Raw genomic sequence first — 20,328 nt, 5'->3', positions numbered from 1 at the left:
AAATTCAGAAAAACAGTAATGTGATATTAGCGACGAGGGTATGCAAACAACTCCTGGTATAACGCAATGATTCTATGCCCAGCCAAACCCCGAAAAGCAAAGTCTATGATACAAACCCAGGTCTAGTCTATAACTCTATGCAAATCCAGGAAGCCCCATCTTGTGAACATAATCCTCCATGAGCTTGTCCTCCTGGTCAATGAAGGGCTCGACAATGGTCAATCCCCGATCAATCTCCGCCTTCAAACGGTCCCATTCATCGGACTTACCATCGGCAGTCTCCTGTCTCTGAACGGCAGCACCGTTGGCATGTCCATTCTCCACACCGGTGGCGTGGCCGTTGGCCGCACTTGTGCCGAGCAAAGGAGTGTAACCCGCAGCTTCAAAGGCATCCTTCGGAGGAACCGTGTACCGACCCTTCTTGAGCACGTATTTACTGATCGACACCGCAAGCAGCCTCTTTTTCTGAACCTCGCTATCGTCCTGGCCCTTCTTCGATGATCCCTTGCCCGGCTTGAGGAAGTAGGTGATGATATAGATCCACTTCTGATCGAAACTGGCAACATGCGACTTCACCTCATACTTCATGTAGGCTGGAATCTCTCTCTTGAAGTTGGTATAGACGCTGCCGAGGATAAATCCCAAAAAGCCCTTCTTTCCTTCCGCCTTCAGATTCTTCTCCAAGAGCGCGGCCCCTTTCACCACAATACTCGACATCAGAGCGGTACGGGAGACATCGAGGTCGGAGAAGTAGGTCGAGTTGGACTTGTGCATGTTGAAGTCGAGTTCCATGATGGGCGCGCGGGAGAAGATGCTGACGGGTTTCAGGATCTCGGTCGAGGGACGAGGGGGTTGTTCGACGGCCGGGGTAATGAGGTAGCCATGTTTGAAGAAGTAGCGGTACACCCGGATCTAGCGTGCTGTCAGTGAGTTCGGTTCAACTGAGCCAAATGTGTGCGCAAATCATAGGATACGTACATGCCACACGATCGGTAGGGTCTTCAGGTTCAGCAAGGCAAAGAAGATGGCAGCAGCTTTCCAGAAGCCGACGGACTGCCAGAGTGAGGAGAGAAAGGACTGTACGGCCTCCATGAGGGACAAATTAAAGTATAAGGATATTTAACAAAAAATCATATATATACAACGAAGAACGCAGGCAGAGAAAAATAGCGCCGTCTATAAATTATATCACGACTTCAAGGATTCCAGAAAATGAAAAGAAAAAACGGAAGGATCCACCAAACGAGTGCCCAGACCTCGGCATGTCCTGAAGTGGGTCCCCCATCGAACCAGTGAAAGAGGCCAATTCGACGCCATTCTCGATTTTCTAATCAGATCCCAGTTCCCAACAACAGATCTTGCATGGCCTCAGGATCGTTGGGGCAAACTCATTTGATTCAGTTAGTGCAGTCATACCATACCAATCCGTTAACCGTTGTAAACTGTCCTTCAAGTCGGTATATTAGTAGTGTATTAGGTACGGTTATCTAACCTGGGAAATATATATACATAATCGGCTTTTCTCGAATTCTTATTTTCCGAAATTGTTGTTATAGAAGCGGAGAAATATATTTTTAAACCAAATCGTAGGCGAAGATCACTGACAACTTAGAGGGAAGCGGAAGCCAGTCCGGCCAACTTACTCAATACAACAGAACATTAGCTGTCGTTGCTCGGCGGGGACTCATTTTGCATGGGAGTGAAAATCATCTGAATGTCAACTAGAATATGAAAGAGCTGATAAGGCACGTTTTCTCCAGTGATGTCACAGTACCTACGGAAGGCTTAGTAGACCAAGGTGGCCAAGGCGGTGGCCTGATCGGGTGAATACTGCCAGAGAAATAGGAGACCGCCTTGAACACCGCCTGGATATGCTTCGCTCTATCTTATCATCCACTATCCACTCCATACTCCGTACTCCATAATTCATTGCTTCATTATTATGACACCGGACGGGAATGATGGCATTGAAGCCCCACTCGCGCGTTGATTTGTCCACCCAAGCTTGTGACATCTGTCGAAAGCGGAAAGTCAAGTGCCATCGGACTCAGGGACGGTGTTCGAGATGCGAGAGACTGAATTTGGGTTGTACATTTCTTTCCCCCTCCAAAGTACGAGGCCCTAAGAAACGGTATGATTGGCTGGCGCGTTTACACATGCCTGGCAGCCTTGCTGTACCTACCTCTTGGATGCCTTGATCTGGTATAACTAACATGCGGTGAAGGCTAGGAACGGAGTCCGTTTCTCGGACACTTTCCCACGAAGACTTCCCCGTCGACGACGCTGACAGGAGTGCCTCACAACATACTAAATATCCCACCGATGCTCTATGGGATCGAACTTGTTTCAAACTAATCATGGAGGACTATATAGACCACTTATATCCCCTGCTTCCCATCGTACACCGCCCGTCCTTTCGTCGGGCTCTCCGAGAAGACCGGGATTGTGAGGACTCGGGCTTCCTTGGCCTGTTCCTTGCGGTCGCGGCAGTAGTTGTGGCCACCTTACCCAGTCGATTTGAACATTATCGTTCCGTGAGCCCTCCCCTGCAGTTTCAGTCACGACGGGAGATGATCAGATACTGCGCCGATCGTATTATGAGGTTGCGGACCGCCACCTACTTCGATGAGATCAACTTTCAGAAATTTGCCATTTCATATCTGCTCTATGCAGCATTCCTGCAGCTTGGGGATCATAATCGAGCGCGGATGCTAGATGTAGAAACAATGCAGATTGCCCGCCTCTTAAACCTTCACTGCATCTCCCAATATAACGGCCTTAATTGCATCGAGACCCAGCTGAGAAAGAAGGGGTTCTGGCTGATATTCTATAGCTTCGTGTAGGCAACCTACCACTCTGGTGTCCAGGAGCTATTATCTGACGTCTTTCTAGTCATGCTCGACTTCAGAACATGTTTGGAGAACGACTATTATACTTGGACCCTGCTTTGCTACAAACCATCAATCCCGAGGACATGATGCCGCTGGAAGTGGATGACGAATTTATTATGGAGAATGAGGACCTGGCCCCAAGGATTCAAACTCCATGCGTGGTAACTGGCTTCATTCTTCATTCGCGGGTTTTCTGGGCTGCCGTAAGAGACCCGTTGCCAGGGCACTCAGCAGAGGAACCGTGTCCGTGCGTTCAGGCCCGTGATCCTCTCATCCAAATATCTTACTTACAAGATCGCCTACAAAACTTGAAGTACCTCCTCCATGACATCCCTGCCATCCTCCGGCCGTGGGGCCCACCGAATGAGGATCTCTTGAACAGCGGCGGTACGGCTGCGATCTCGCGATTGAACTTTGCAACCATGCGAGCAAATCTACATGTTACCCATCTATGGCTCCAAAGTCTCCTTATTGATCAATTGGAGGCGGCTCATGCTGGTCAAAGGGGAGCATTGCCCGCATCCCGCCCTGGACATTCGTTATACAAGACGGATCCGAAATCCCTGTGGTTAGAGAGGGAGGAATTATGCCGACAACTCTTCTTTGTTCTCTCCACACTTCCACAGGCTAGCTTGGAAGCCAATGGTCTTCATCTAGCATACAAAGTGCGGGATATAGCAGCAAGTATCTTGGCGTGCCCATTCCACCCACAGGAGCCGGAGGCAAAACGAGCGGCCGAGTATGTCCAAGACGCCACTAGTTGGCTCTCTCGCCTAGACCGTAGCGAGAGTATTAATGCGCTGCATTTACAATCCTGGGTGGACACAGATCGCGTCCGAAGCGAAGCTACAATTCCCTAAAACTTACAAGCGAAGACTTCCTATTTAGACTCCATGAACTCGTCATCACCTCTGCCATTTAATTTCCCGACCAGAAAGTCGTCTCACCGAGTTCTACCGAATCCTCCAAGAAGTTGCCCCGACTGCTGGTGCCTACCATGATTCGATATGTTCCCTGATAACTGCACCAACTACTACTTGTTTCATCCCAGAAGCTCGTCGCGCGGATCAAATCCACTGGGATAGTGATGACCTCTTCAGCAGATTGCGCCAGCCACACTTTGCGAAACTCTTTCAATTCTTTGAGGGGTCGTTTGACTGGGGGTGAGACCGGCGCCACGTAAAGCTGAATCACCTCGGCCCCAGCCCTCTGGCCCGTGTTCCGCAGCGTGCATTTTACTTTCATATTATGGCTGGACCCCTTTGTGAGCTCCAGGCTAGATAGCTCAAACGTAGTATAGGAGAGACCATGACCAAACGGAAACAGCGGATCGATGTCAGCCTCGTCGTAGAATCTGTAACCGACGTACACGTCCTCACCGTACAGAACCCTTCCGCCTTCTGAACGGTAGTTGAAGTATGTTGGGTTGTCCTTAAGGCGGCGAGGAAAGGTAAGAGGGAGTTTTCCAGACTAACACGGCAAGAGTTAAGTGTGCACCTCGCCTACAACATAAGGAATATGTACTGTACTTACTGGGTTCACATCGCCGAAAATAACGTCGGCGATGGCATTTCCCGTTTCGTTCCCCCCATACCACGCATGCATTACCGCTTTAGCTTGGTGAATCCAGGGCATCTCGACCGGAGTTCCACTCTGCAGCACGATGATTGTGTTTGGATTGGCGGCCAGAACCCGTTCGATCAATTGATCTGTATGAGGGGGTAGACTCATGGTCGTCCGATCTTCACCTTCTGACTCCCATTCTGCACTCAATCCGGCCGTCAATATAACCTGCTCAACACGAGCAGCTAACCTGACGGCTTCCTCAATCCCCTCGGCTGGTGAGAGCCTCTTGCAGGCACCGAAACGGAACCCTCCGTGCCCGAAATCAACAACACCTGGAACTTTGAATTTGCCCGTTTTGGCACATCCCCATTGCACCTGGATTTTATACTCTCTTCCGGCCTCTAGCTGAATAGACTCTCTTTCCTCAACGGTGCCGCTGCCCAGAAAGCTTGATCCAGGCGTCTGTACGTCCACATTGTTGATGAGTAAGTGCCCATTCACATAAAGCTTTCCCGTGCCTTGGACACACAAACCGAAGTCATAAAGTCCTGACTCGTCCGGGGTAAAATATCCTTCTGCATCCGCATACCAAGTCGATTGCAGATGAGGATGACTATAGTCAAGGAAGAAGACCATGGCGTCTGTTTCAAGACGTTCTTCTATGGGCACCCTAGTTGTTGCGGTAGGTGGCTCGTTGAAGATCCTCAGGACAAACCCTGTGTGGCCGTCTGGGGTGCGGAGACGCTTGCCTAGTAACGGAAGATTTTCATGGCCATATACCCCCTGGGCAAAGTCGACGCCCTCCAGTGCGGCATTAGTGATGCCTTCGAATGGTGTAACGGCAAAGTAGGGATTCAGTGCCGCACTGCCGCCGCCACAATAAGTTGCCACCTGAGCATTTGGACCAATGACTGCGACCCGCCTCCGCTTGTCTAGTGGGAGAATGCCCTCCTCGTTCTTCATGAGGACGATGGCCTCTGAAGCAATCTTTCTTAGCAGGCGCCTGTCCTCCTCCCGATTCAATTGCCCCTCTGGAGCTCGTTCGGGAATTCCCGATCGACTGGCCTTCTGCACTAATCTGAGGACAGCCCGAACGCGCGCGTTGACGGTGGCCATGGATACCTTATTGGCTGTAATGACATGTGCGAGAGCACTGCCGCGCCAACGCGTTGGACCAGGCATTTCCAGGTCAAGACTGGCTTGAATGGATTCTGTCGTGCTATACGTTCCGAACCTAGCCGTAGAACGATATATGGTCAGGGACAGGGTATAAGCGTGAGTAATGACAATACTCGTGGGTCTTACCAGTCACTCATCAATAAGCCATCCCAGCCCCATTCTCCCCGGAGAATATCCTGAAGAAGCTTGGGGCTTTCTGCAGCGTGGATACCATTCACTTTGTTGTATGCCGTCATGATCGCATCAGGCTCACCTATAGCAATTGCTGTCATGAACGGCAGTAGATATATCTCTCTAAGTGCACGATCTGTGACGAGTGAGTTTACCGCCATGCGCTCATGCTCCTGATCATTGCACACAAAATGCTTCAGAGTTGCAATGATATTTTTCTCCTTCAAGCCTTTACAGTAATTGCCGGCTATGATACCCGACAGCAGCGGGTCCTCTGAAAACGACTCAAAGCCTCTTCCACCTAGGGGACCTCGCGGAATGTTGATGGTTGGACCCAGGACCACATGTGCGCCTTTGGCCTTCGCTTCTGCCGCCAGAAGATGCCCAATCCTTACGGCTAGGTCGCGATCGAATGTCGCACCAATAGCTGTCCCGCAAGGAAGGCATGCCGACGGTACGCTGCCAAAGAACTTTGTTCCTCGTAAACCATTCGGACCATCTGAGAACCGGATCGATGGGATCCCCAGTCGTGGAATAGGTACTGTGTGCCAGAAGTCCTCGCCTAGAAACAAAATAACAATGGAGAGTGAGTTTTGTGTCTTCTAAAATGTTTGCAACAACGCATTGCCGAGGACGACCTACCGGTCAGGAGCGCAACCTTCTCATCCCGAGTTAGTTGCTGTATAATCTGTTCAATATCTGCTGTCGCAATGCGATCGAAACCGTTGGCGACTCTATCCGGGACGGACTCGACAAATGACATAGTACCCGTATCGGATGGGATTTCCTTCGTCTGTAGGAGGCCCTAGGACTTTTGGAAAAAATATCGATGGGTAGTCAATTATTGCCATTCTGTGCGGTCGATCTGGCTCCTTTTTGTAAGCGCATGGGTTTCATAAGTTAGACCGAGTATTGCGCTACTTTTCTTGATCTCAGTTATGATTGAATGGCGGAGGTCTCCCGAAGTGCATCTCTGAAGTGTTTCTCCGTCGGCGTGAGAAGAGACGGAGGATATGCTCCACACCGGATCGGGACCCTTGACTATCATTGATCGGGATGGAGACCTGCCGATGTGCCATTTTTCCTTCTCTCCTTTTCTCCGTTTCTCCGTCTCTCCTTCTCTCTCCGCATGGTCATCGCTCCACAATTGTATCCCGCACTTCCCCAAGTTTCTCCACATATTTCGCCTTTTGATGTTGAATATGACTGGTCTCATAACACTAGAAAACGTTTATATACTTTCCCGGCGTACAATAATCGGCCCCGACCCACACTCTACGTCGCCTGCCGTCCAGCATAATACGGGCTAGTTGCCAATGTTGAGAGGGTTAATGCGTCAAGACTTTAAGCACAGGACTTCTCGAACCTCTAGCCTTACCCTCACCCGAACTCGGGTTCGGAGATATATTTCCCATCCTACACTGGTCTTTGCTCTTTTTGGTTCCTGTGATCTTTTCATGCACACTTACGTCTATCCCGCCGACACTATGGGGACTACTAAAGCCGAGAGTACAAACAAACCCGCTGGGGAGGAAGAGCTGGCAGCTGTCCTTCCGACAGGGGGGCCGGCATGGTATAGGCAAGGTTATCTTCTTCGTCTCAACTCGATTATACTTGCTCTAGTGATGTTCTCCTCTGCAAATGGCTACGATGGATCTTTAATGAATGGGCTTCAAGCCCTTGACCAGTGGAACAACTTTCTGGACTATCCTACTGGTGTACGTCTTGGATGGCTGAATGCTATATACTGGCTGGGATGCGGCGTTGGCTACCCAACTGCGGCGTGGTTGGCAAATCGATTTGGACGCAAACCTGGGGTCTATGTCGGCTATCTCTTCTTAGGTCTTGGTTGTGCGCTCCAGACAGCAGCTCCAAATCAGACTTCATTCTTGCTGGCTCGATTGTTTGTTGGCGTGGCGTCCGCATTATTTGGAAACTCAGTTCCGCTCCTGATTAACGAGATCGCCTATCCTAGCCATCGTGGCATTGTAAACTCGCTCTTCATGTCTGGATGGTACGTAGGTGGAACCGTGTCAGGGTGGGTGATCTTCGCGTCGCGGGATTACCCATCGTCGTGGTCCTGGCGACTACCGTCGCTTCTTCAAGCCTTATTACCACTGGTCGCCTTGCCGGGGTTCCTGTTGGCTCCTGAAAGCCCTCGCTGGCTGATTTCAGTTGGCCGCCCGGAGGAAGCACGCACAATCTTGACACGTTACCATGCGGGTGGAGATACAAACTCACCGCTGGTAAACTATGAAATGTTGACTATTACCTCTGCCATTGAAGCTGAGCAGGAGGCACAGAGCAGTGCTAGCTACTTGGAGATGCTCAAAACACCTGGAAATAGACGTCGGCTATTCATCTCCATCACTTTGGGCATATTTGCGCAATGGGCGGGTAATGGTGTGGTCTCTTATTATTTGTCGCTCATTCTTGATACAGTGGGAGTGACTAGTGTGAAAGATCAGACACTCATCTCTGCATGTATGCAGATGTGGAATCTGATATTCGCTATCACCGGCGCATACCTCATTGACCGATTTGGCCGTCGTCCTCTGTTCCTGGCATCTGCTGTGGTTATGTTCGTGAGCTACGTCTTCGTCACTGCACTCTCGGGATCATTCGCAGCTACTCAACATGCAAGCACTGGAGCGGCCGTCATACCGTTTCTCTTTATTTTCTTTGCAGGCTATGGACTTTCTTTGTAAGTCTTTTCTCCCTCTAAGCTTCAAATGCAAATATTATGAGCTAATGCAGGCTAACTATTGTGATCTCTCATAGAACCCCTTTGTTAACTGCCTATCCATGCGAAATTTGGCCTTTCCGTCTCCGAGCTCGTGGCCTTACAGTGACTTGGGTGGCCTCTATCTGTGCAATCATCTTCAATACATTCGTGAACCCCATTGCCCTGGACGCTATTGAATGGAAGTACTACATCGTGTTCATCGCAGTACTGCTGATTTTTGGGATTACGGCGTACTTTTTTTACCCGGAAACCAAGGGTTACCCTCTTGAACAGATTGCTGCCATATTCGATGGTCCCACCTCTCAAGGTGGAATCGACCCCGAGCGTGCGGCGAAGTGTCTGGATGTGTTCGATGATGTGAAGTCGCTCTCAGTCACCCACCAAGAATCTATATGAAGAGCCAACAAGCCATGGCGACTTTGTACTATCTATATCTGCTGTAGGCCTAGCATATTGTGCATGTCGACTTCAGAATGCACAAGTTATAATCGATAATATATCTATTCTGGGAGCTATTCTCTTCCCTGGAAGCTCGGCGGTCACCCGGGTACGGATGTTCGGATTAGTTGAGTGTGGATTAGAAGGATTATCTCATGGCTTTCGAAAGTTCTTACACAATGCTTATCACTTCATTCAGCACAGATGCCCAATGGGAGTACATTCAATTGATGACCAATTAGTTCTTCAGCCCGACGCATACGCGGACATAGCACGCAGTTTAGCACCACAATGCCAAAACAACAAAGGTGCCGGAAACCCGATCGCAATACTGATAAACGCCAGGACACTGGTACCCCATCCGTAGCCCAGGTCTCTGTACATATACGGAGCGAAGAGCGGAAACCCAAAGCCAGCCAAGCTCCGGAGCAGCGCACAGGCAGCCATGGCACTGGCTGCGTAGGTTGTGTAGCTGTCAACGATATAGGTTTGCATCCCTTGCAAGCATCCCATAGTCCCCGCGGAGAAGATGGCGACGCCGATGTTAGGCATTATCCAGTGTATGTGGCCCTGTACACTCCAACCATACCAGAAGAGACCTATAGTGATCATCCCTGAACCGATAAACATGGTTGGCATACGGAACTCGGGTACTCCAATACCGGAATTCTTTTCTTTGAGACTTCGATAGATGCGATCGATGAGGACGAAGTTGAGAAAGAGACCGATAAACGATCCGATCGCAATTGAGACATAATTGAGGCCAGCAATGCTTTGACCCTCCCCATACTGAGTGCCCCAGACGGTTGGAAATGTGGCCAGCAGAAGGTACGTCGTCCCGAAGAGGTAGCCCATGTACAGCGCGACCACCATCACAATCGGCTGAGTGGTGAACAGGCGCACCGGCCGCACCAGGGCCCCGCCGATTTTACTGGAGAGATTTATGGGCCCTATGCCAGTATGGAGCTTGTGGTTCCCTGTTTGTTTAACGAGGCGATTCCGTTTCCGGTTGAGAAGTGTAGCAGGATGTGACTCATGCAGCCAGATCAAACCAACCACCTGAATGGCAACGGCGACAGCACTAGATGACCAGAATACCCAACGCCAGGTCGTATACTCTGCAATGAATCCTCCGGCAATAGGTCCCACCACTGGACCAAGAATTGGGGCGAGAGTATAGATCCCCATGGCCTTTCCTCGCTCTTCTGGGGTCCAGATATCCCTACCGACCGGTCCGTTAGTTTATATCAAGATGTGGAACCTCTCTCCGACTTACCCAATGGCTGCACCCCCAAGTGCAACTGGAGCGCTCCCGCCAATGCCGGCAAGGAAACGGAACACAAATAATTGCGCTGAGGTTTGCGCAAACCCACAGCCGAGATTCCAGGCAAAGTACCACAGGTTGCTAATTTGTAGGAGCCGCACCCGGCCATAGACCTCAGAAGCCGGACCAAAGAATAGTGGGCCAATTGCATAGGCCAGGATAAAAATCGATAAAGCTAACTCGACTTCGATATCGCTCTGCATGTTAAGGTCTGCACCCAACTGGGACAATGCGGGAGCAACCATGGAGGAGGAAACCGGCGAGATAAAGGTGAAAATGGAGACGGCAACAGTATTTCTCCATTTGGCCCTCCGTGGCCAGTTCTTTGGATTCTCTGGATCTTCCGGTCCATCCCATGTAACAAAGTCAGGATCAAATTGCTTGGTTGGGTCGTCGGACTTGGACCTGGCGGCTTCAAGATCTTGTGCGTTTGACTGTTGGGTTGTCATTATGATCAATATGATGCTCGAACTTCGAATTCGTGATTCGCCTATTGATTCTCCTGATCAATCTCGACAGAACGATGACCGATTTATACTCTCTGTAGAGGGAGATTACTAGGGCTTCAAGGCCAAGGACCAGCCAATAGGAGGCTTAGATTAGCTTCGGGACCGAACTGGAGGGCTTATATTCCGGTCCGTCGCCCGAGCCACTCGAATCCTCCCGTCTCTTATCTCACAACCTTCAGTGCTTACGTGGCGAGACGATTCACTTGACGGTACATGAGGTTGCCCCTTCGATGTGCAAATTAGTATAAGCTAGTATACGACGGGCAGTTGGGTACAGGAACGGGTCTCACAAAGGATCGCTATGAGTACTCGCCCTGTGGCGATCGCGCCTGCGACAAGTAAGACCTCGTCTGGTAGCAATGGGGGTAATCCGACGCACCCCACTACGATGTCCTACAACTGTCAACCTTGCGTACGCAGGAAAGTCAAATGCGACAAGGCCGTGCCATCCTGCGCGAGTTGTGAAAAAGCCAAGCTCGAGTGTCTTTATAAGGCACCACAACCACCACGAAAGCGGAAACGCAGGGAAAGTGAGGATGTGCACCAGCGCTTAGCAAGGTACGAGCGTGTAATACAGGAGAATGGCCTTCTCTCAACAACCGAGGCGCGATCGCCCTCTTGCCAAGGAACTCCGGGGAGCGTGCATGATGATGGCCCTGCCCGCACAGCGCACAGTGGTGCAGCAAAGACAGGAAGGTTAGTCTCCGAGGATGGAAAGTCCCGGTACATTGACAGTCGAGTGTGGCTGGATGTGGCAGAAATAAGTACGCGAGAGCTCTCCGATAATGAGGGAGACGATCAAGCTGCTCCTATGGCCATGGACTTGCCAATAGATGATCCGCTTTCTGCGACCCTGCTAGGGATGTCGAACGATCTCTCAAGCTATCATCCTCCATACCCAGACGCCATGAAGCTTTGGACAATCTACGTGAAAAATGTCGATCCTCTCTGCAAGATCCTGCACATACCCACAACGACTGAAATGATCGAAATGGTATCGCAGCAGCCGACCAAGGCTACTCGAGCGCAAGAGTGTCTTGTTTTTGCTGTCTATTATTTCGCAGTATATTCAATCACCGACGAGGACTGCATACGTCGATTTGAGAAAACAAGGACTTCGTTGATGTCAAAGTACCAGTATGCCATGCGACAAGGGCTAGTTAATGCATCTTGGTTGAAAACAACCGAATTGCAGATATTACAGGCCTACGTTCTTTTCCTTATTGCGATGCGCACCCGAATAGATCCACATACATTCTGGATATGGACTGGTGTCGCGGTCCGTATCGCGCAGCGTATGGGACTGCATCGCGACGGAGAGGACCTAGATCTATCTCCTTTCGACGTTGAGATGCGAAGGCGACTTTTCTGGCAGCTCATTCCCCTTGACGGTTACGCCGGTCAGGTGTCAGGCACTGGCATTTCCATCGCACCGGGTGATTGGGATACGAAGCAGCCGCTCAATATCAACGATGACCAGATATACCCCGATATGAAGCAGCCGCCAAACGCACAGGACGGTGCCTCTGAGATGATATTCTGTCTCACGAAAGCCGAGCTTTCTGAGTTCTATGCCCGCATAGCAGTCAAGATGAACTCTGTCAGTTCTAAAGGCCAAATGCGAGATAACGCACACCTGGAGAGGTTAATAGACGACCTTGAAAGTGACTTAGAGATGAGGTATCTGCGGTACTGCGATATCATAAATCCGGTACATATCTTAACACTGGGAATCGTCAGGGCTGCCGCAAATATGGTACGCTTGCGCAGTCAGATGCCGTCCCTCAAGAGTCAAAAGATTGATGAGGCACAAAGACGGGAGCTCTGCGTCCTTGCGGAGAAGATCCTCGACACTGACAACGCTCTATACGCCAATTCAGATCTGCGGAGGTTCCAGTGGCACATAAAGACGTTCTTTGTCTGGGACGCGATGATATGCATTTTGAGTGGCTTAGCTACAGAAGGGTTCCTTTCGCGCACAGAGCTGGACCGAAAATGGGAGAAGATCATCGTTGCCTACTCGAACCACCCGGAGATAATCGAGAGCAAGGGGGCACTCCATGCGGTAGTTAATGAGATGACTCTTAAGGCGTGGATATCGAATCCCCCGAGCAACTCTACCGTTGAGCCGGCGTTCGTTAGCGCGTTGCGATCTCAACATGAGACTAAGGGCTTTGCACATGTACACAACCCCGACACGACGACACGGCATGATAAACCCGCGGAAGCAGCAGACTTTCTTGATACATTGCTTCAGAGCCCTGGAGGGACTGACTTGTATTTTGACGGTAATATTAACTATGGTGCCGCAGATTGGATGTTTTGGGATCAGGCATAGTTGGTGGATCTAAAGGTGCACAGAATGAGGTATCAATGCTCCGTTATGATTCCTTAATATAATGCACCCTCATACAGTGATTCGACGAGCTTGCCATACTAAAGCCGTGCGTTAAGCTACCTATACTTGCCTTGATGAAAGAAGCTTTCCGGTGGACCAAGATAACTATCACGCACACCCCCAAGATCCACCACGATCTTCTCCAAGACGCAGTTCTCGGTTTGAAGTCGGACGCGGAGCTTGTGAAGGCCAGGAAGGCTAAGATCTACCGAATGACGGCGGGTCCAAATGTTGTCCATGACTGACTCTTGCCACCCATCAGGGAGCTTGCCAGGCTTTTCTACTTGGGGTACCAATCGGTGGGAGGCTAAAGCCCCATCATCGAGCTGAATGTCGTATGTGATAGGCAAACTGGTATCAGTGTCTAAGGTAAGTGTGAATTCGAGGATCAGTGTCGCTGCGGCCGTTGGTGTGAATGTGATGAATGGGTATTGGAGATATTCTGAGTGCGATACCGGAGTGCCAGCAGTCAGAGCAACGCCACCGGTTGGTGTGCGACCGATGAATGGAAGGATACGATATGCGGATAAAGGAGAATTTATGAACGATGTGGCGTAGATTGAGACATGGCCATCTGCTTCGACAAACCCTGTGGCATCTGCAGAGACCGTTCGGTTACTGACTGGGATGTGAATCTGCTCGTAATCACCCAGCGAAGAACGTAAGTCGACAAGCAAAATGTCATCCAATTGAGAAGGCACTCTCTCCCAGTCTACAGTTATCTTCACACGTTCATCTCCACCTTTTGGCTGGATAGTTCCTGAGGATGGCGAGAGAGTAAGCCAGCGGTGCGTTGATGTGAGAGTCCAGGATACGGACTTGGTGCCTCTGCAATAAATCTCGAAGTAGCGAGACTTGGGACCATAAGGCTCCATAGGGGGCAGGGTCACTCCGGCAACAAGATCGCGACGGCTAGGATGAGTACGATCGGATTCTTCATTAGTGAGTCCTGGTCGAATACCGGGATGCCCGTCGACAGCGACGCCAATCCAGCCAACGACGGGGTTTGAGTCTTGTCGGTTTTGTACGAAAGAGAGGCCGCTGATCATGTCTCGGGACGGAGCATGCCATGTTTGTGTATAGCCATAGTGCGGCTGGCGCATGATATGATTCCATTTCCCGTTGAGAAGAGAATGATATTCCTCGCTGAGGTTAAAATCCTCCTCGAAGAGGCGCAGTGCCTCATATGCCCAAGTGTTCGCGGAATTGCGTCGTTGTACTGCAAAAAGTTGATTTTTCGCCTGCGCAACTCTGAGCGCGACATAGATACAACTGGCTTTAATCGGATGAAGGATGAGCTGAAAGTACGCCGGCATCATGGGCGCAGGAATCGATTTCTCTAGCTCTTCCGCTTGACTCAACAGTTCTTCCCAACGTCGCAAAATGTCCTCCGCTTCCCCATAATGGATGAGGGAGAATGTCTCTGGTTCGATGTGCTCATGCTTCCGAAGGGCGACTAGCCGGTCATACTTTAACAGCAATTCCGAGCACTGTTGTGACACAGCAGATCCAAGATGAAAAGTATGTTCCACGAAGGTATAGAAAAACTCCTGCAGTTGATTCATTTGGAGACTTCGCGCATCCCAAGCCAGGGTCAGAACGAAGGTTAAAGGGACCTCCATAGGCTTCAGATCTCCCACGTTAAAGATCCAGATGTCATTGGCGCCTCGATTGTACGTTTGTTCCAGCTGCTGCCAAACCTTCGCACATGAGTTGCTATTCAGCCACTTGTAGCTTCTCGGAACTCCGACGTACTCCAGATGGTAATAGATCTATATGCATTAGTGAGCTTTGTGTCGAGCTGAGCAAAAAAGCAGAACTTACACCTGCTCCTCCATGCCTTGTCGATTCGTCACCCGATGGTAACCTGCGGACAGTTCCAAAATTGTCATCAGCAAACAGCAGTGTAATGTCCTCTGGGATGTGGAGCCCGTTTTCGTAATACTCCTGGACTTCCTTGTACAATGCCATTAATTCTACAGCAAGGTCAGAATATTATCTCGATCTGTGCAAGTTGGCTTAGGCTTACGGTGTACCGCATCTTCCTCCCCGTAGGTATTCTTGATAATAGACCGTTGGGTGGAAAGAACATCCTTGAGCACTGCGGACGGGTCTTCAGCATCCATGGCCCTATCCCCATGACCTCGCATGCCCATCGTGATATAGCTTTCATATTTCCTTGCTCGATCAGCACCTTCCTGGAAATACTTGGTGATCTTCGGTTTGTTCTTGCTCCACGACCAGCTTTTCTCCGGCTCATAATACGGATGGTCGAACCATTCATTCATAGCCCTCTGCATTGGCTCATGGTGTGAGGTGGACATCACAATACCATATTTATCAGCTGTCTCCTGATTCAAGGGATCGTCCATGAAGAAGCTGCTTCCCGGATGAGGAAAGCCGAACCACATGGCAGGCCACAGGAAGTTCGCCTACGCACCGTAAGAAATGGTGAATGCAAAGCAGAAACTGCGGTGTCCTACCTTGAGTCGAAGTAGGAGTTCAAAGACTCGCTTATAAAAGTTCACATTGAACTTTGGCCCATACTTCTCGTGCACCCAGCCAGTGAGGGATGGAGCTTCATCGTTGATGAAAATTCCCCTATACTTCACACTCGGGGGACCATGTTTTGTGACCACATTTAAGGCGTAAATCTCGCTGCTCTGCTTTGGGGGGACATCGGCCCACCAATACCATCTAGCAAGGTTAGTTGGCTCTCCACCGGAGGGAAGAGGTTGGATCAACTTACGGAGAAACCCCAATCTGGTCGGAGAGCGTATACAAGCCGTATATTGCACCTCGTTTGTCACTCCCAGCAATCACAAGGGCCTTCTTCACTCCTTGAATAGCGTCGTGAAGAACCGTTGTGATGTAGCACTCCCATTGCCCGTCAATCGCTGTTACGTCAAGCTTGCCATCCTGAATCAGTTTCTGGATGGTGGGCGACCGAGTGATACTGCCCAGAACAATCGCAACCTCTGTATCGAAGTCTTGGCTACGATCGTAAAGGATCGGGGAAGCACCGTTGCCCGTTACCCGCGCAAAGTCCTCGGCGAGGGCCTCAGCGGCGATATGAATACCTTCGAAGTCTTCCTTGTCGATCAGGATGGACGCATTAGTAATATCTATGCACCCCACGGAGGGAGCATGACTGGCAAATACAGGCTCGTACATCTGTTCCTCTGCTGGGGAGAATGGCGGGTATCCTTTCCTCTCGCGTGTTCAAGAATTCGTTCTGAAAGTCAATGCTTTCCAGTGAGCGGGCTGGCCTGTCTTGATAAATGTCTCGGGCGACGCACGACTTGTGGAGCAGTTAAGTCTGCCCCTGCATGACCCCTCCAGAGTTTGAGACGTTCAAGTCCAGTTGGAGTTCTCCATCGATGATCCTCTCGGGTCAATCTAGTCCGAACATCTATTCTCCATAGACATCTCTCGTGTACCAGAAGATGGCGGTATGTTCTGCTTGGGTTTTGACTCGAATGCGTATGAAAATATTTGAGCGATGGTGACGCACCTAAAGTACAGGATAAGAGTAGCTTTAGACGGTCATCCTTGTCACTGACCGACTCCTGGTATATACATCTGGAAGGGATATGCGACACAGGATACGTATGGTTTGGCTAAAAGTTGTGGCATTAGTCTTAGGCTCGGGATTACGATCAGCCGACCGTGAACTTCTACATAGTGCTACGATGGCATATAGTATTGCCACTGCCCGACGTGACTAACTTCCACGGCGTCCTTCCCTTTTGATATGTACATACAAGCAAAACCGGCGACTGAACATTAGGACATTCCTGTATACTACTTCCAGGTCCGGGTAACTAACACGGCCAAGCACATCTTAGAGAAGCCATTCCTCATGACAAAACATAATCTCTCCTATATTTGCTCATCTCCTCGTGAGAACTACTGCGCAGCATGATCCTGCAGGGATTCTGTGTCAGGCTTTCTGTTGCTTGGTTATATTCAGAGAGCGTCAGATATGTAACTTAACGTAGCCGGCAAGCGAACGTTCCACGCAACCGAGCGTTCCATCCCCGTATCCCATATAAAATGGCCACTTTTATACTTTGGATATCACAACAACAAGAAGCCTAGAGAGGTTGTAACTGATTCTAGACTATTAGAACTATATAATCTTTAAGAAAACTAGATAAAAGATTCTTAATTCTTTCAATATAGTATATATTCTTGATAATTCCTGTGTATTTTATTAAATCTTATATTACAAGGGGTTCAAATGGATTAAAAAAATAAATAAAAATTTATAAGATCTAATAAATAAAGTATATATTATATATTTCAATAAATTAAGCATTGGATCTTCACTACTGTTGGAATATTTGGATATTGAAAAGAGCTATTTTATATAGAATATAGAGGTGGAACGCTCGGTTGCGTGGAACGTTCGCTTGCCGGCTACGTTAATCGGTAAGCGAGTGATATATGTAAGCGGGTGACGCACCCCCCGCCATATAAAAATTTAAAATAATCAAAATACTATAAATTTAGATTTCTCTATAAAAATAAGTAGTTCTATTGATTTGGACAGTGCGTAATTTTATAATTCTATATATTATAGTCAGAATATTTAGATAGAGCGCGTCTAGAAGCTAATTTAATAGATAGAGATCTATCTATCCATATAGCTTTATCTGCCTAATTTTAACGCTCTATAAAGATTTAGGCTGTAGATACTAATATATTTTTTTAAAAAAATTAGAGATGGATTCAATTACATGTGTCTTAAATGATCCTAGGTCGGCTCACCTAAGTTATTGTTACAGACCCTTGTCTAGCGCACCTTATCGAAGGCGGACACACAAGGCAGAATAACGATAGGATGACGATGGCCGATTCCTGAGTGGAAGGCACCCGACGAATCGTTTATCTAGTAGTTATTCGGAAAGGGCTACGGACGCCGATACCAGCTACCACAACAAAGTCACGTGCATCGTAGCAGTGACACGACCAAACGTATCAGCGACACGACAAGCTCGTAGCACTGACAAGATACATCGTATCACTGACACGAAGAGTCGTAGCAGTGACACGACGGGCAAGGATATATAAGGACACTCATTTATGTACTTAAGTTTAGTTCTTCGTGATCAATACACATGGTTACTACAGAGTTACCTTTAGTAGCAAGACCAGTCTCAACTCGTTCGCACTCTTCTAACTATTAAGTATACGTACTTAATAGGCCTGGCCCTTTGGACTCGAGTCTAGTATCGACGGCAGTCTTGTGTCGACTGCATCCCTGTGACGACGGCAGTCTAGTATCGACGGCAGTCTAGTGTCGACGGAAGCCTCATAACGACTCCCGTCTTCCCCAGACCGCAACCCAACAGCGACGGAGGTCAAAGAACGACTTCAGGTTAGTAACCCTCGAAACGTGGTCCGCTAACTGGTCTCAGACTTGACGACGAAGCCCCGGGCGTAACAGTTATGCCATATATGTATGCTTGATGACCTTTTCACATACATAGGGGAGGGATCTAGGCACGGCCGAAGTTGGCGAATGCAATGGGTGGGAAAAGGTGGGCATGTCTTAATGTTTTGTAGATAAATGCATATTAAATTTGTTCCCAATATTTTTATTCACTAAGGTAGCGGGGTTTGGCAAGATCAATCATTGCAATAGTGATCTATGATAATGCTTATCAATATCGATAGACTAACTATACAGATTGAATAAAGGGATATCTTTGAGACATGAGGATTTAATCTTTTATGTTCATGTAGTAGTATATGTTTTAAAGACGACCACGCGTTTATGTTGGTAGTTTGTGAAATATGATATGAAAAGCTCAAGGTGTAACATTTCCAAATCCCGGTATTTCCTGGCACGTCACACTATGTGTACTACGGTCACAAGAGGAGCCCAGCATGAATTTGTTGCACTACATCTAGTGTTTCTGCGTTGGTATTGGCGTAACTTAGTATCGCCAATGACGTTCGCTTTTAATTGTACGGTGAGTTAGATATGGATGTAAGGATCATCCACGCAGCTGACCTGTATTTCTGCACCTTGACTGAAATGGTAGGAGCAAACGGTCCAAGCTACTTCCGCCATATCAGAAAAGCCCACACCTGGCGTGTTACAAACCCTACTCCTTTCATTTAACCCAAAGCCTACGACCTTCAAGAGATTAAACCACTTCCTGACAGCAAGCTATCCTCTGAATATATTTCAAGACTCGAGCTGCCAAGGTGTGATCAAGGACTACACCTACGGGCGGATTAGGTTCATCATTATACTAATACTACAAAGATGTGCACAAGGTATCAAGCCTACGAAATCAAAGACCAAAATAAAATCGTTGATTCTACCAGAACTATATGTTACCAGGACGAGCACGAAGGACTGTACATGATCAAAGATACCCACCTCCTTGGCTACTCTTGGGATGAAATTTGGTCTTTTGAGAACGACAGCGACAATGATTACTCCAGGGTTGTGACCACTACAAAATGTTCCAGAGTCAGACAGGGCACCCAATTTGACACGAACTTCAAAGTTAGTGCTGGGTTTAATGGTCTAGGTCTTTCACTTAGTACGGAGTGTGGCCCGGAAAGCAAAACTTTCAACGAGTCAGAAACAACCAAAACCGAGACAACAGAAGATACCTGCACCGTGAAAGCGAACACTTCTGTTTTCCTATACCAGAAGGTGTACCATTTTAGAACAGATATCTGGTTCCGACTGGACTCCTTCGCCCAGATGTGGACTGTTGGAAATTACAAGCGGCCTGGTGTTGCGCTAGTCAGCTCTGATGTTGATATCCATGCCAATAGCTTTTTCCAGGATGATAAAAGCTTGGTCGGGAAGGGGGATTTGGATGCAACCACTACGCGCAGTGTGGATGAAAAGACAAACATCAAGCCATTTGAGAAATGCAGTGACCGTTGTCAAGACTATCTCCATGAAAGAGGCGTGTGAGCCAAGTGAGTTTTGCTGCCGACCTGGATCAATCAGATTCTCTTTGGACTAATAATTTAACTGCTCTTGTGCAATCTAAGTCATATTTTGCGCATTGCATTAGCAGTTTCTCGCCATATTCAAATTTTCGGGTTGCTCTTTCGTTTTGATTTATTAT

General features: G+C 48.7%; 8 protein-coding genes across 8 annotated transcripts; 4 read left to right on the top strand and 4 right to left on the bottom strand.

Annotated features, from left to right (window-relative positions):
• Nucleotides 1–135: 135 nt before the first annotated feature.
• Nucleotides 136–1,092, bottom strand: AO090010000032 (acyl-CoA thioesterase; the record flags this gene model as incomplete). The annotated part of the gene is made up of 2 exons (XM_001827032.3): nucleotides 136–912; nucleotides 979–1,092. 2 exons carry the CDS (start codon nucleotides 1,090–1,092, stop codon nucleotides 136–138), a joined length of 891 nt encoding a protein of 296 aa, XP_001827084.1.
• A 1,819-nt stretch (nucleotides 1,093–2,911) lies between these two features.
• Nucleotides 2,912–3,751, top strand: AO090010000033 (uncharacterized protein; the record flags this gene model as incomplete). The annotated part of the gene is made up of 1 exon (XM_001827033.3): nucleotides 2,912–3,751. One exon carries the CDS (start codon nucleotides 2,912–2,914, stop codon nucleotides 3,749–3,751), a length of 840 nt encoding a protein of 279 aa, XP_001827085.3.
• Nucleotides 3,752–3,809: 58 nt separating this feature from the next.
• Nucleotides 3,810–6,570, bottom strand: AO090010000034 (beta-glucosidase H; the record flags this gene model as incomplete). The annotated part of the gene is made up of 4 exons (XM_001827034.1): nucleotides 3,810–4,361; nucleotides 4,425–5,691; nucleotides 5,763–6,369; nucleotides 6,450–6,570. The coding sequence occupies 4 exons, from the start codon at nucleotides 6,568–6,570 to the stop codon at nucleotides 3,810–3,812; spliced, it is 2,547 nt and encodes an 848-aa protein (XP_001827086.1).
• A 724-nt stretch (nucleotides 6,571–7,294) lies between these two features.
• Nucleotides 7,295–8,949, top strand: AO090010000035 (uncharacterized protein; the record flags this gene model as incomplete). The annotated part of the gene is made up of 2 exons (XM_001827035.1): nucleotides 7,295–8,511; nucleotides 8,589–8,949. The coding sequence occupies 2 exons, from the start codon at nucleotides 7,295–7,297 to the stop codon at nucleotides 8,947–8,949; spliced, it is 1,578 nt and encodes a 525-aa protein (XP_001827087.1).
• Nucleotides 8,950–9,237: 288 nt separating this feature from the next.
• AO090010000036 (MFS transporter) lies at nucleotides 9,238–10,764 on the bottom strand (the record flags this gene model as incomplete). The annotated part of the gene is made up of 2 exons (XM_001827036.1): nucleotides 9,238–10,213; nucleotides 10,268–10,764. The coding sequence occupies 2 exons, from the start codon at nucleotides 10,762–10,764 to the stop codon at nucleotides 9,238–9,240; spliced, it is 1,473 nt and encodes a 490-aa protein (XP_001827088.1).
• Nucleotides 10,765–11,125: 361 nt separating this feature from the next.
• AO090010000037 (putative C6 transcription factor) lies at nucleotides 11,126–13,162 on the top strand (the record flags this gene model as incomplete). The annotated part of the gene is made up of 1 exon (XM_023233843.1): nucleotides 11,126–13,162. The coding sequence occupies one exon, from the start codon at nucleotides 11,126–11,128 to the stop codon at nucleotides 13,160–13,162; it is 2,037 nt and encodes a 678-aa protein (XP_023094008.1).
• Nucleotides 13,163–13,278: 116 nt separating this feature from the next.
• AO090010000038 (uncharacterized protein) lies at nucleotides 13,279–16,396 on the bottom strand (the record flags this gene model as incomplete). The annotated part of the gene is made up of 5 exons (XM_001827038.3): nucleotides 13,279–14,994; nucleotides 15,047–15,198; nucleotides 15,252–15,654; nucleotides 15,706–15,919; nucleotides 15,972–16,396. 5 exons carry the CDS (start codon nucleotides 16,394–16,396, stop codon nucleotides 13,279–13,281), a joined length of 2,910 nt encoding a protein of 969 aa, XP_001827090.3.
• A 3,106-nt stretch (nucleotides 16,397–19,502) lies between these two features.
• Nucleotides 19,503–20,171, top strand: AO090010000039 (uncharacterized protein; the record flags this gene model as incomplete). Its single annotated transcript, XM_001827039.1, has 1 exon — nucleotides 19,503–20,171. The coding sequence occupies one exon, from the start codon at nucleotides 19,503–19,505 to the stop codon at nucleotides 20,169–20,171; it is 669 nt and encodes a 222-aa protein (XP_001827091.1).
• Nucleotides 20,172–20,328: the final 157 nt, after the last annotated feature.

This window comes from Aspergillus oryzae, chromosome 8 (assembly GCF_000184455.2).
Source record: "Aspergillus oryzae RIB40 DNA, chromosome 8".
Classification (NCBI taxonomy): domain Eukaryota; kingdom Fungi; phylum Ascomycota; class Eurotiomycetes; order Eurotiales; family Aspergillaceae; genus Aspergillus; species Aspergillus oryzae.
This window is presented reverse-complemented; position numbering and strand designations above follow the sequence as displayed.